We start from the raw sequence: 14,901 nt of genomic DNA, 5'->3' as shown, positions 1-14,901 counted from the left end.
TGAGATACCATGAGTAGAATGATTGAATTGGGGGGAACATTTTAAAAAATCAGTGATATTTGCATTTGAAACAGAATGACACCCCCATAACAGGATAACAACACTTATCCAAAAACTGCTCTCAAAACAGGAAAGATGCCTTTGCTCAGTAACTGAAATATGTTTTGATGGCAGTCTGCAAAGAGGCAAGAAACTGTTGTCTTTCTTTAGTCAATATGATTTGGTATGTGATATGAACTGACCAACACGAGTAAAATAAATCCTATCTCACTTGTCAATCTAAAATGGATATAAAATCAGGTAATTACAGCCCATCATTTTAGACAGATTTTTATTTTGTAGAATGTGAGAATTTAACATAGTTACACAATAAATAAACAGAATACAAAAAAAATACTTAATGGAAAGAAACTTATCTACAAGCAACTTTGCAAAAAGAAACACAAAGAGTCTCTGATCATGCTGCCCTGTCTTGTGGTTTGAACATCTTTCTGGTTCTAATAAATCACGTTCACACATCTTATTTACAGTGCTGAGTGCAGTGTTTGGTGCTTTTAACCGTTCAGACGACTCCTCTCTGATCATCGTGAGAGCGCTGGTGGAAGACAAAGGAGACACTGGCATCCCAGCTGGCCTGCAGCACAGGGTCCTTCAGCCCGCGTTTGTCCACACAGTGCTGCCAGCAGGACAGATCACTGGTGCAGTCCGAATCCTCAGGAGGGGGGCGAACCTGACGGCCGTTAACACACCGCCGGCAACGAAACCTGAGAAACAAAAAGAACAGCTGATTTCAAAATCTCCTAGTCATGTGTGCGATAAGTGAATTTATCGTCGTTGTAAACAGCCCTTTCACAATAAAATCAAAAAGTGTGAAATTTGTCTTCAAAAAAATGTTTACACAAATTGAATTTCAGGGGATGACGCATTACCAGTGCTATACAATGCTATCCTGATCCCAGAAAGTGCTGGAACATTTCTCCACTGCTGTAGTTTTAAGAGTGGAGAAAAGTTCACTGTGAACTCTTTATTAAACATGGCAGAAAATGGGTGTTGTCATTTCCACGGTATGATAAGCTAGTGAAAAAATATCATGGTTTTGGAGTAACACAAAAATAAGCAGGTGGTGAAAATTAAAGGGAAATGAATTACATTGACATTATCCTTGAACGTTATTTTTAAACGACGTCTTCATCCTTTGAGCAGATCAGTTATATATTTTTATGAGGTGAAGGCTTCAAGTGCAGAATCCCTGTGTATAACAAAAAAACCTTAGATTTAAGATTTAAAGCCTTAACCTGTTTAAATTCTTCCTACAAATAGTAGGCTAAATTAAACAGAGATATCAAGTGGCAGAAATTCTCAACAGGTTACAGTTCTAAACAGCTGGTTACCACGAAAGCCCTTAGGTTAGGCCTAGGTTTCTAATCTCTCTCAAATGTGAAACCGATAATTCCCTTCATGATAGTGCACCTTTCTCCATCTTTATTAGCTCTACTACCTTCTGATACTCATTGCCCTCAAGCACAGGAATAACATTTGTCTAACCTGCATTAACTATTTTAAAAACTCCCAGTCTGAACATGTTTTCATTCTAGAGCATGTGGCAAAACCCAACATACATATTTTGTGTCACAGATCAGCTCTTATCCTTTGTCCAGATGAGATCTGAACAGCCAGGTAGCAACTGATGAGAGTGTGACGTTGTTCACTAGTGTGAGTTTGTGTACCTGTCGTGTGTGTCGCTGAGCGTGTCCTCATTGAGAGCAAACAGCTCTTTCAGCTCCCCCAGAGAGAAGTGCCTCTCTACATCCTGCTCCTCATCCACCACACAGCTGCTCAGGGCCTTCTTATGTGCCTGCCTCTGCAGGATCTTCTCCTCAATGGTGCCTGTCTGTAAACACAAACACACAGAAAATAGTGTTTCAAATGAAGCCTGCTTCTTTATTTACCCTCTTCATATTGCATACTTCCATTTGAGCCATACAGTCATGCAAAAGTTTGGAAACCTCTGGTCAAATTACATTTTGTTGCTTCTGTACATGTTAATAGGTTTAACACATCCTCTGCAGAGAACAGTACTTTTACACATTACTGTGCGTCACATGGTACCACTTGCAGCTAAGTGGCTTCTGGGTCGAACGCTTGAGCTACACTACCGGGCCGGACATTCTTCCAGTCTACAAGACTTCCCGCAGTGGGTTTGATGGTATATCATAGTTGTGAGGCCCCCGGGCAAAGAAGGCCTTTCTCCCAAGACCTGAGACACTTCCAGGCCAGCTAAGTAACCCTATACCATGGTCCGGTGAGTTTTTTGGTTGGTTTGTTTGTTAAAGTTTCATCACCAACAGAATAGTGGTGATTACTAGAATGCTTTTTTTCACTCTCCTGTAAAGTTAATGTTTTGGAGATACAAGTATCTCCATTGCGACACGACAAAGTTTTATGAAACAAGACTTCTAGGTTTCTAACGCACTGTTTTTATTTCTACAGCGCTAAAATAAAAAAAGCATTACAGAGCACTTTTGTCGACTACATGTCATTCCAAAAGTGGCAGCTGTTAACAGCAGCTGGTAATCCCTCTCACCGAAAGCAGTCTGTAGATGTAGCATGTCTTTCTCTGGCCATCCCGCCACACTCGCGCCATCGCCTGCTCGTCATTGGCTGGATTCCAGTCCGGGTCAAACATCACCAGCCGATTTGCTCCAATTAAATTTAGGCCACACCCACCAGCTTTGCTGCTTAACATGAAATAAACTCTGGATTCTAAGAGGGAATTGGAGGGAAAAAGTGAGTATTGCTTCTGAAAAGCAGAGTAAGTATTTGATTTGATTTGGGGGAATACTTACGGAGGGACTATTAAATCGCTCAACAATCTTTGCTCTCTTTTTGATGGACATTGTTCCATCCAGTCTCACGTACAGATACCTAATTAAAGGAAAAGGTAGCAGTCAATCAGTTTGTCAGTTTCTTATTACAAATTTAAACAAAAAATCTCATTAATGACTGATGATGATAGTGTTGTTTGATGATAGTGTTGTTTTGATTTTGGTTTTCCCAATATACAAATGTCAATTGTACAGTCCATTAATGTTGCTGTCATAACTTTATTACTCCTCAAGGGACATGTAAACTTTCCATCTTTCCATCATCCTGCATCCTGTACTGATGTATGCAATGTCATGCAAAAAGAAACTCTGTAGATAAATACAAACAGTTCAAAGAGATAAAATAACCTCTAATCCTTACAGTATAAATGCCACATGTCGGTCTCAGGATGAAACCGATTCCTATAAAAGTTCAGATCAATTATTTATTTTAATAATAATATAAATAATTTAATAATAATAATGATAATAAATAATTTAAAATTTGAATGCTTCGCTCTGCAATAATGTTTATATGTAAAATACCTTTCGAACATTGAGAATCACTTTGTCTTAATAATTTGTTATTTTATATGCAGTAATACCTTATTAAAATGTATTATTGCGTATAAAAGCTACATAAAAGGTATTTTTAGATTATTTTAAAATATTTAAATCATCCTGGGAGCAACTAAGTTATTAAATGTTAAATAATGTACTGCACTTATCTATTTACAATAATTTTTTGTTTTATTCTTATGTTATTCTGGATATTAACTTAATTATAACTTCATTCCTGTTACTAGGTATCTTTGTCAGTCATTTTTAAATCATATATAGCTTCCTTCATCATTATGGACACAGCTAAAATTTTAACATTTTAAAATGTTTTTTTTTCTTCTAGCTTTAACACGTAAAGTTCCACAAGACAAGCATAACAAAATAATTTTATATATTGTTGCTGTTGAAAAAAACCTTGTATCTTCATTTTCTGATGTTATCCATTTTTATCTATAGATAATTTGAAAATACCAGCTGCTCTTTACATTGTGTTCAAATTTCATTACAAATGGACAAATAGAAATGCTTTAAAATAACTTGGAAAAAAAAATCTCCCATTGAAACTTTTCCTTCATTTTCCTTCTCTTGTAAAGTTACCACTTTGGAGATGCAAGGTTTTGTTATGACAGCAATAAAAGTTATCATCTTATATTATTGAATCCAATACCAAACACGAGTTTCACTCACTTCCGCGCCCGACAGAGTTTCTCAAACAAGTCCAGAGTCTGTGTGTAATTGGAGACCAGCACCACCTTATCGCTGGTGGTAGTCCTGGTCATGGCCAGTATGTAATCCAGCACCAACATCTTCCCTGAAATCAAAAGTAAACAAAACCAAAAGAAGTTTGATTTTGAGCAACCAGACAGCAGCTACAAAAACACAAAGTCAGAAATTTAACTGACCTGAAAGCTGCGGCTCTACGGCTTTTGTGGAGTAACCTGAGGGGAAAAGATCCATCGCTCCAGCGAAGCCTTCCTCTCTCTCCACACACTTCTCATAGATCAGTGAAGGGTCTGACAGAGTGAGAACACACACATACAACTGTCTATCAAAACACAAACATCTTAAAAGATGGTCTAAATTTTGTATTTTGCGCTCTTTTAGTAAAGAAAATTGCTAAAGGAAATTTATAAAATAAATTTGCTTCAGGCCCAGAAAGAGCAATACAGACTATACAATTCAATATATACCTACATTCCCAGGAAGTACATTTCTTTCCATTTAACACTTCATACCAGCTCCTTATTTAAACAATTAATTAACATAGGGATAAATAAGTGTTTATATCACTTAAATCTACACAAAGGTGCTTCAAAGACATTGAGCTTCGTGAAATTTTTAACTACCAAATGCACTATACTCTCAATAACATCGTCCATGCCTCACTGGCATTTGCATGCAAGCTTTCAGGTTTAAGCAGGTTTCTAACATCATGCTTTCATTACTATTGATGTAACTGGCACATGTCTGTATTCCTCCATACCTTGTGGACAAAGTATCTTAGAAACCAGAGTAATACCCATACAGCCGTTAATTCTAAAATACTATCAGGACTAGTAGGTTTATTAATTTGGCTTGACAGAGTCAACTTACTGTTACTCAGTTTTATTATTCTATGTTTTGTTCTGGGTTTTTTAACCGGTTTCAGAGTTTTGTTTTTTTTTAACTAGAACCAGAAAATTCTGCACGTTTGTAGAGCCCACATCGGAAAAGTGCGCTTATGCTTTTGGTACCCATTGCACACACAGTGCTTGTTAAAATAACTTTCTTATCCCCATAGGAAATGAATGGCGGAATGTTCAGAACATGCAAATCTAACTGCCATAAATGATGTCCCAAAAGACATCTCACACACTGCTGCTCACAGGCATTATATACAGACTCATATACATGCTAGCACATATGCACACATATGTAGCAACCACCTGGTTTATCATAGCAACAGCCTAGTAGCACTTTAGCATTTACTTGGGATTTCACAACAATGGCTTTGTCCAGCCAACTTAAAGTTTGTAAACAAAGTTCAAAACAGGAAGCAAATGAATGGTGGGGTGTTTCGAAAATTCTGATCCGTCACAAATGATCTCACAATGGGCACCTCTCTAACTGACCCTCGTAGACATTGCATACAGACTCACACACATAAAGACTAATATACAGTAATTAAACAGTTATTACAAACTCATACATATACACTCTGATGCACAGTTATTACAGTCATTATACACTGACACACAGCAAAAGTACATAGTTATTACACAGTAATACACTAAATACATGCTACAAATGTTTTTACACACAATACAAACACACACATATGCACACCATAGCGATGGCCTAGCAACACCTGTGATAACAGCCTAGAAACACCTCAGCAATCACTTAGGATACCATAGTAATGGAAGCTAGCTTTAATGTTTACATACTACATCAAACTCTTATTTCAAAAAGGGAAAATTCAGTTTTCCATCACACAGGCCCTTAAACACTTGGACAAAGTACTTCTTTAGAAGTTCCTCTCCAGCCCCGTCCAGAAGTCGTTTTTATCATTGCAGTAATTGACACTTTCTCTCCAGGAGAGAGGTTACCATAGCAGGTATTAAGGGTGCTTAAACCCAGCTATACAATGGGACCTAATAAATGGCAGCACAAATAAGTACTACCTAGACAGAGAATTTAACACTCACGGTTGCAGAGTTTTTTGAGCGAGGTGATGGAGGACAGCGAGGACACGCTGATCCTGCCGTGCTGCAGACTCTCCACGGGCTTGGCCTGCTTCAGGAAGAGATTATACAGCTCCTTCTGCAGAGGAGTCAGCCTGCACAGCACAGGAATAAAACCACTCAATTAACACACATACAAATCCATTATGGAAAAGTCAACAAGTTAATGTGTTAAAAATGAAAAACTAAACGTTTTCTATAAAACTTCAAAAAGCTTCATCATGTTCATGACTCACACAGCCATTCTGACGGACTCTTAATGCACTACAGGAAGTGTCGGGGCCAATATGGCTCCACAAATAATAGTTGATACGGTAACCGATCAGAAAACTCATCCTCATTGGCAGCCATAGCACAGAAACTTACATCATGACAGGTACCAACAGCTTACACAGTTGTACACAAAAGGTTTGAATATCCCAGTCAAATAACATGTTTTCTTAATTTTCTAAGTGAAAATAAGTTAGCACATTGTCTACAGAGAACAAACCTAAAATATGGTATTTTTTCTGCAAAAAAAAAAAAAAAGTGCCATAACTTTTGCACAGGCCACATTTTTATTTTTATTTTTTACAATATGTTAGATTCAGCAAATAAACAGTAATTGTGTACTGAAATGTGCATGTATGTTCTCTGTAGAGGATGTGTTAACTTATTTTCACTTTCAAAATCAACAAAACAAAAAAAGATACTTTTGGGAAATCGAGCAGAGCGCATTTTTTCAAAGTTTCCTTTTTTCTAATATGTACACTGATACTAGTAGACACTTTACCTGCAGCAAACAACTTGCTCAATCTTGACAGGAAGATACTTGGAAAGAATGTCGGAAGTCCTTCGGATCAAGCACCTACAGACAGATAAGGCATTATGTAAACTGTGATGTTGGGGAAATACCTTGAATTGAACGCACCCAGGCTGAAGCTCACCTGTTCACGATACTAATGAGTTCTTTCAGTTTCTCCTCCCCAACAGCTCGGTCTTTATCACTAGCGTCTGCATCCCGGCCCTTCAAGATGGGAATCTCAAACCGCTTCTTGAACTCCTGAGCTGTGCCTACAATAGCAAAGGACAGCAAATCAAAGGGTGTTTTTCCACAAAGTCACAAAGTGCTACCATATCACCAATATATGCACCAGAGTGGAAACTAGAATGGTGTGTTGACTGAGACTTCAATTATTACTTTGCGAAAAGTTTGTTAAGGTGAAATGTGCTACTTACGATGCTAGCATTATTAGCATTGTGCTAGACTCTAATGCTAGCGTCCTTTGCTCATATATATTTAAACTCAATAGTAGGACTGGGTGGTATAACGGTAACAGGATATTCTGCAGAATTTATAAATGATATCAACACAACTATTGCTTTGCTTGACACTACAAAAGTGTGTTAAAATGTAGACATTTTTCTGTGTGCATACATGCAGAACAATACAGTATATTATACCAAGCAAGGTAGCTAATTAGCCAAATTAGATGCTTAAGAGTGGCATAAAATGATCAAAAAGACAACTGAATCGCTAATCACGATAACTGTGATGGTTCCAACTGTGTCTCGAGTAGATGGAAAATTAACAAGACTATAAGTTTAGTTGGCTCCCATTTGGGTCAATCCTTGTTTTTTTATGTGCAGTGAGAAAACAACCTAAGATGGATAAAGGCCTGAGCATCTAAAAGACTAACAAAAAATCACATACACGCTGACAAATAGTACACTACAGCATAATTACTTTGGTGTTTAAAGACAAAAACAAACAAGGAAAAACATTTTACTTATTTACTTTAGTAAATGAATATTAGTACAAAGAATTACTGTCAAGAATTACTGTGTATTGTCAATCTATTTTGTAGGCCTCAATTTTAATCAATTATACTAATAATCAACAATATATGCACTTATTTTCTACCAAAATAAAATGATGGGGCTGCTTTCAAATGTAAAACATCCAAAAACACAAGCAAGAAATTGGCCGTTCCAAAATCAAATAGAGTCAAGATGAAATCTGGATGAACTGAATCGTTTCCTAAAGGATCACAAAACTTATTCCTAAAGTTCTACTGTTAAACTTGTAATCTAAACGAATCATTGAGATTTACATCCTTAACATATTTCACTACATCAGCATATCTTAAACATCCTTAACAACTTGTTTTTAGTCACTAAACCACATACCGAGGATACCAGCGTTGACAAAGTGCACCAGGCTGAAGTACTCCAGTAGATCGTTCTGAATTGGCGTGCCAGAGATGAGAACTCGCCGTTGAGCATTCATCACATTCAGGGCCTGGTATGTCTGATTATCCGAGTTCTTCAACCTGTGACCCTGAGTTAAGCAAAGACAGAAATAATGCACTCATAGCTGATCCTGAAGCTGGTGCATCAGCTTCTTCACCTCTAATGTGCTGATGATGGATGTTACAGATAAAGAAAAATACCTCATCACAAATGACCAGTCCAACTTTGCCTTTGTGAAGAACCTCAGCATGGAGGCGGAACGTTTCGTATGAAATTATCAGAATTGGAGTCGGAACCCTCAAGCCATGCTGGGACATAAAGTTCACTGAAATACAAGAAATAATGGCCTTCAAAGTAACAGTTCAGCGGAAAAACAAATTTACACAATTTCGCCTAACCAAGACGTGTTTGGTGTCTTAAGTTTGCTTCTTTGGTTTGGTTTGGAGACACAACGTTAGCTAACAAGTAATGTATATTCACTAGTCAGCATCAAGTTATCTATAAAAATGAGCAAAAGTACATTGCATTGCCAAAAAACTGTATATTAGCTTTGTAGCTCCAGCCGTTGTTTGTTTAAACGATTAACAAAAACAATTAATTCAAACAATGAAGCTTATTATTTTTGTACTGTATATAGTGTTGAGTGAACAGTACATGTTGAAACTTTAGCAACACTGACATACTACATCAAACTCTTTAATTTCAAAAAAGTCCAAAGTGTGGGGCCTTCAAGCTACCAACATATTCTTCCTTGGGTACATCACAGATCACGAATCAGATTAGCCCTTTTTTCATGCGTTACACTGTAATACAAAAAAAATATGATTAATACTGGAGAATGTATATGTTCTGTGAGAAAAATTTATATTTTGTTTTTACCAAGCTTCTTGTCTATTTCCTCCTTGGAGCCCCCATCAATGGCCACAGGATGCACACGTCCACCCAGCCACTTTCCAACTTCGTTATACCAGTTTCTGACCAAACTGGATGGAGAAACCACAATGGCTTTGTCAATCTCAGGCTTGAAATCAGGGCTCTGTCTGAGCAGGGTCCACATCAAGGTGATGCACTGCAGAGTCTTCCCCAGACCCATCTCATCCGCCATTATGCAGCCATATGAGCCTGGAATTCTACGCCCCGTCACACACTCCCATAGAAACTTCACACCCTGCAGAACAGCATAGAGCAGGTGGGCATTAAACACTGACAAATTTAAGTACAGTACTTTGCTGTTGTCATGCATTTTAAAAAAAAATTATCTTGTGAGGTATCTTGCTGAATTTGTTCAATTCCACCAGTGACCCACCTGGTTTAATAAAAGTATTGATGGGTAACTTTAAATACTGGGCTAATTCAAGAGAGGTTTGAAAATTATTAACATTTATGTTAACCATTATTACATACAAAAAGGGCACATTCACATTCTTTTCTTCTAGCTCCTTTAACAAAGGTTATTTTACGTCTATTCTTGTATTCTTTATTCTGTTTGTTTTATTTATATTTCACCATCTTATTTTATGCTAAATATTTGTTGTAATATGTGTACTTGACTAGCCTCTTTAGTATATGTCTCACAAGTGTGCACTGACCAATTTCTTTATATATATATATAAATTTACCAATATCTTTCTGATCATCACTGTAGGCTTCTAACAGTAGTCACTGGTTTTCACTAGTAACAGTAGCTGATTTTCACTGATGCATTTCTCGTTCTTACTCTGATAGTATGTAAACACTAAGAAGTATTTACATTAAAAAGTACCATTCACTCCTCAATCCATATACAAATATTAAGCTGTAAAATCAGCCTGTTTCTAATTCAGCTTTTTTGTGATGTCACGAAAATCAATGCATTTATATATCTGCATATTCTGCCTACAGCAGCTTAGCTCCTGTAACGTGGGAGGCATTGAGGCAGGATGCAAGTGCGAGTTGCTTTTATTTAAAGGAGATTCAAAGTCCAAAAACACAGAGCCAGAAGTGAGTGGAACAGATAAATCCATGAACAAAGTAAACCAGAACTACACAAGAGACCACAACAGGGTATTGGACACAATGCAAGACCCTGGGACTGAGCAAACACAGGGGTATAAATACCAACAGAAAACGAGAAACACCTGAGACCAATAAGAGGGAGGGGCAGGGAGACAAAGAACAGGTGAAGACAGGGCAGGACAAGGGAGGAGCCAACATGACAACAAAAGCACATGTCAAAAGAAAACAAAAGCACATAGCAGATAAACAAAAACACACAGCACTGGGGAACCAGGAAAAAGGCAAAAACACAAAGACCAGGAGAAAGAGTGAATGGATGTTACAGCTCCCTCCACCCATGTTGGAGTTATAAGGAGTGTTTCTGCTGGCCACTGTTTAAGTAATATAAGGCAACCAATCAGAAGAGAGCTCATGTACACATAATAGTCCAGTCCTAATAATACTGGATATAGAGAGGTTGGAAAATAGCCATGTAAAAAAATTAATTATGACTGATCTTAATACAAAAAAAAAATTGTAGGATATGCGCCCTTTAATTTAATTTCAAGTGGCCTAAGACTGGTACAGCAGACATTTTCAACCTTGATAACGCCTTACCTCTCTTTGATGGGGACGTAGGACCTTACCAAGGACTGGATCGACAACAACATGTACTGGCAGCTTGTCCCTGCAGATGTTTATTAGTAAAAGGAAGTTAGCATCTAGGGACATACTATGTCTATTACTAAGGAATACTAAAGAAATACTACGTCTTTCTGTAAGAATATGAGAGATCTACAAATACAGTGAATTACGCAGAGTGTGACTGACTTGTCTGCTTTGATGAGATCATGAGCGCTTATAGCAGGTGGTTCATAGAGAACCAAAGCTCCGTCTTCAAAAGGGTCATGAAGAGCCTTTCTCACACCAGCCTTCCTCAGGCCCAGAGCGCGCACCCCCAATGACCCTGTAGAGTGAGGAAGGGAGAGAGAGGTGGAAGAAAAAAAAAGAGAGAAAGAGAAACATTCTTGCTGTTATTAATACCACCCGTACAGTTCCTTCTAAAAGGCCCATATTCTGTTTTTCCCCTGAAGTCCACTTATTATATTTGCATGGTTTCACATATCAACAACTGGCTTAATTTTTCCAACTTCTGTTTCTCTCTTAGAATTAACAAATTGGTTTTGTTACTGTGCTTTTAAGACTTTTACATGTGCATGATCTCTGTTCTGATTAACAATCTTGCTTTTTGCCTCATTCAAAAAGCAGCCCAGGCTGAGACACTTCTTACAACTTCAACATATAATAGGTGGAGCTAAACTGCTGTAGGCTGAATAGATGGATATGTATAAACTAGTTGGTTCACATAACATCACAAAAAGCAAGAAACTCAAAACGGGCTGTTTTAATTTCTACATATATGGACAGAGCAGTTGGCTGATCTTGTTGCTGTGGCATTAAGACTGATTTATGTAAATAATCTCTGTTGTGATTGGCTGCTCTGTACAGTTTCGCATTCAAAAAGCGGTCCAAGCTATAACTCTCCTTATAACTTTAAAAAGAACGGGGGCTGAACCGCTGTAGGCTAAATAGATGGATATAATGTGAATGAGTTTTGTGACATCACATACATAACAAATTCAAAAAGTAGCATTTTTGCAGCTTGGTTTCTTTACATGGACGATATTTGGGGAATGAATTGTGTGTTTTGAAACTGTAACAATGCAGTGCAATTCTTATTTTAAAACAAGTGAGGAAAGCAGTGTTCCCCCTATGTATATTTTGCAGAGGTTTCCCACTCCTACAAAAGCAGTCAAAAAACATGTCTTTTAAACATTGTGGTTAATTAGTGTGTACGTGCAATTTGTTGCATGTTTGGAAAAAATGCAGTGAATATCATTTAATCCATGTTGGCCTTCTTACCAGGAAAACTACCATCAAAGTGATTCAGGAATTATTGTTCTCAAGATTGTGTTGTGTTATGAACCGCTATTTCCATATAAAAATTTAGTAAACATGTGGCTGTGCCTCACATTGCACAAGCAGTAAACGTGCCTATAATCCTCATTTATAAATGAGTGAACGTGCTAACACCACTGTGCATTTTTTAAAGCTGGCCTTATACATCAGCAGAGTTAGTTTTAGTCTAAGTAAAAGCCACAATATTATGCATTGTTATGTATCACTTAATGGACAAAGTCTGTAACTACTAACAGTATTACCTGTGTAATTAGGGATGGGAATCTTAAATGGTCTTGAAAGGATACTTCGAATGAAAGCCTCCTGCAAAAACAGAGATGAAAACAGGTTTGTCTTACTCTGTGGATTGATCAAGTCTTAATAAATTATTTTTAGTATATTATGACTCACATGCTCATTGCTGTCCACACACATGGGTCGGCTGGTGAGCTGTGTGAGTGGTTTTCTATATGGGGATATGTAATTTTCTCGACAGTCTTTCTCCCCTTTTTTCCTTTTGATTGTCTATAAGAGTAAATTCAGCAGGACATGTTTAATATGACAGCAAAATTACATACCAGCTTATTTGTCAAGGATAAACTCCAAGACTTGTTTACATGTCCTTGATATGTCACAGTGAACACAGTAAACAGTACATTTATATGAGACAGGACCTAAATTATAAATAACAGATTTTTAAATTAATAATTTAATCAACACTTAACCAGCTTCTAAGCTGCAGATCAGCAGCTCATCAGATACTTACAGTATCAGGATCCCAGTCCTCATCCTCTGATGAATCCTCTCTTTGTTTTCTTTTGGCAAGCTGGCTCGGTGCAAGGCTTCTTCTCTAAACCAATTCACATAGTTTATTAGGACAGCACAGACCCAGCGTTCAGCCAAGTCATAGTAATGAAGAGTGGCTCAAACAGTATTAATTACATATTGTACAGTATTAATTACATATATGCAGGTATTTTAATGAAACCATCAGTTCCATTAAAATACCTGCATGATCTGAAACAGGCTGTCCAAGACATACAAAACATACATTGACTAAAGGGGCGTAAAAAGAAATGTGCCAAAATAACTGCTATAAAAGACTTATCAGAATTTTCAGCAGGTAGACAAAATGTTTGGCTAAGATTCTTAACAAGAATGAAGGTTCCTCAGGTTACTAAATATGAGGGCTCATTTTCAATGATTGACCTCAACTGGTCACCATTTGTTTCACTAAAGAATTTGTTTAAAAAAGGCATGTAAAATGTATGCTACTGTGTGTACTATCAAGACAGTGTTTCTCTGTCCTGGTCCTGGAGTGTCAAAGCCTGGAGTGCCAAAGTATGTTTTAGAGTTTCTTCTTCTCCCAACACACACGACGTCAACCACAAGCAAACAAAACAACAAAACAAACGTTGACAACACATTCATGTCTACCAGCAAACTTAAATCCCTCATATGACTAACAGTAGACAAAGAAAGAAACCTAAGAAATTCCGTTTTATTAGCCTCCAACTGGGCAGGGAGGGATCCCGGATCCCAGTGGTTATATGACTTATGTGCCTAATGCATGCTGGGTATTGTAGTGAGAGAACATTGATGTATGAAAACATGAAAAGGATACAACATCGTGAATTCTGTCAAACTAATGAGGCTGAGAGATTCAGTGCTACGTTACAGTATATTACATAACATGACAGATAACGTATTAAATGTTAGTTTTAAGCTGAAATGCTTATTTAAATGCTTTAAATGTGTATAACAACAGAATATCTACATTTAACAATAGTTTTAAAAATTACAAAAAGGTATTATGGAAAACATTTGGATTTAACAACGTATTAACGTTATTATTATGATTTAAATAAAGACCAGATGACATTTTATGAGTCATTGATGCAGAAATGCACACAATAATAAAAGTTACCAAACTTTCTCGTTTGCCCGTAGTTGCAAATCCAGGTTATTCCTTACCATTGTTTCTATAAGCGCTGGAGTTCAGTCCAAACACAGACGTAGAAATTTAAGCTGTAGTTTAGCTTGACTGTGTTGTTTCGCAGCGCTATTTTCTAAAGAATAAATCTGTCCACTTAAGACATTAAATGTCAGGCGTTATTCCGACTACTCTAAATCATCAGTAGCATTATGTTGAACAGATAAATTGTTCAACAATTATTCTCATGGCGCTAAAGTGAAAATTTCTTTATATTTCATTATTTTTGTAGCCCTAAAGGAAGCCGCGGCAGCGCCATGGTTATTATTGAACAGCCCGCGCTGACGCCGCGTAACTACGGGTCGCGAAAAGACTTAAAACCCAAAGCGCGTTGCTGAAATAAGAAATCAAGGTTCTGTTTGTAACTAATAAACAAATTCACGAGATTATAATATTATGGGGTATTGAATCCGCTGTGCTGTCTGAAAACAAGTTCTTTGTTGTCTGTTTCAAGTGTTGAGCAACGAGTTATCTCAGCAGCTGGATCAAGTTCGAATATAATAAGTAGATATATTTAAATATATTAATTTGTTTTTACCTTGATAATAGTACGAATTAATGAGAAATTAATAGAAATAAAAAATGGCCTCCGTAA

At 37.1% G+C, this 14,901-nt stretch overlaps 1 protein-coding gene across 1 annotated transcript; it reads right to left on the bottom strand.

The window, feature by feature from the left end:
- Positions 1-339: 339 nt before the first annotated feature.
- Positions 340-14,577, bottom strand: rad54l (RAD54 like). Its single transcript, XM_036571471.1, is given in 19 exon segments — positions 340-764; positions 1,728-1,891; positions 2,585-2,751; positions 2,754-2,763; positions 2,847-2,925; positions 4,113-4,236; positions 4,328-4,438; positions 6,113-6,243; positions 6,921-6,995; positions 7,075-7,201; positions 8,318-8,468; positions 8,581-8,705; positions 9,260-9,548; positions 10,973-11,042; positions 11,186-11,321; positions 12,577-12,637; positions 12,725-12,838; positions 13,080-13,163; positions 14,288-14,577. Coding segments are annotated over 19 exon segments (2,223 nt in total). The 5' UTR covers positions 14,291-14,577; the 3' UTR covers positions 340-562.
- Positions 14,578-14,901: the final 324 nt, after the last annotated feature.

This window comes from Colossoma macropomum, unplaced genomic scaffold (genome assembly GCF_904425465.1).
Source record: "Colossoma macropomum unplaced genomic scaffold, Colossoma_macropomum, whole genome shotgun sequence".
In the NCBI taxonomy this organism is placed as follows: Eukaryota; Metazoa; Chordata; class Actinopteri; order Characiformes; family Serrasalmidae; genus Colossoma; species Colossoma macropomum.
This window is presented reverse-complemented; position numbering and strand designations above follow the sequence as displayed.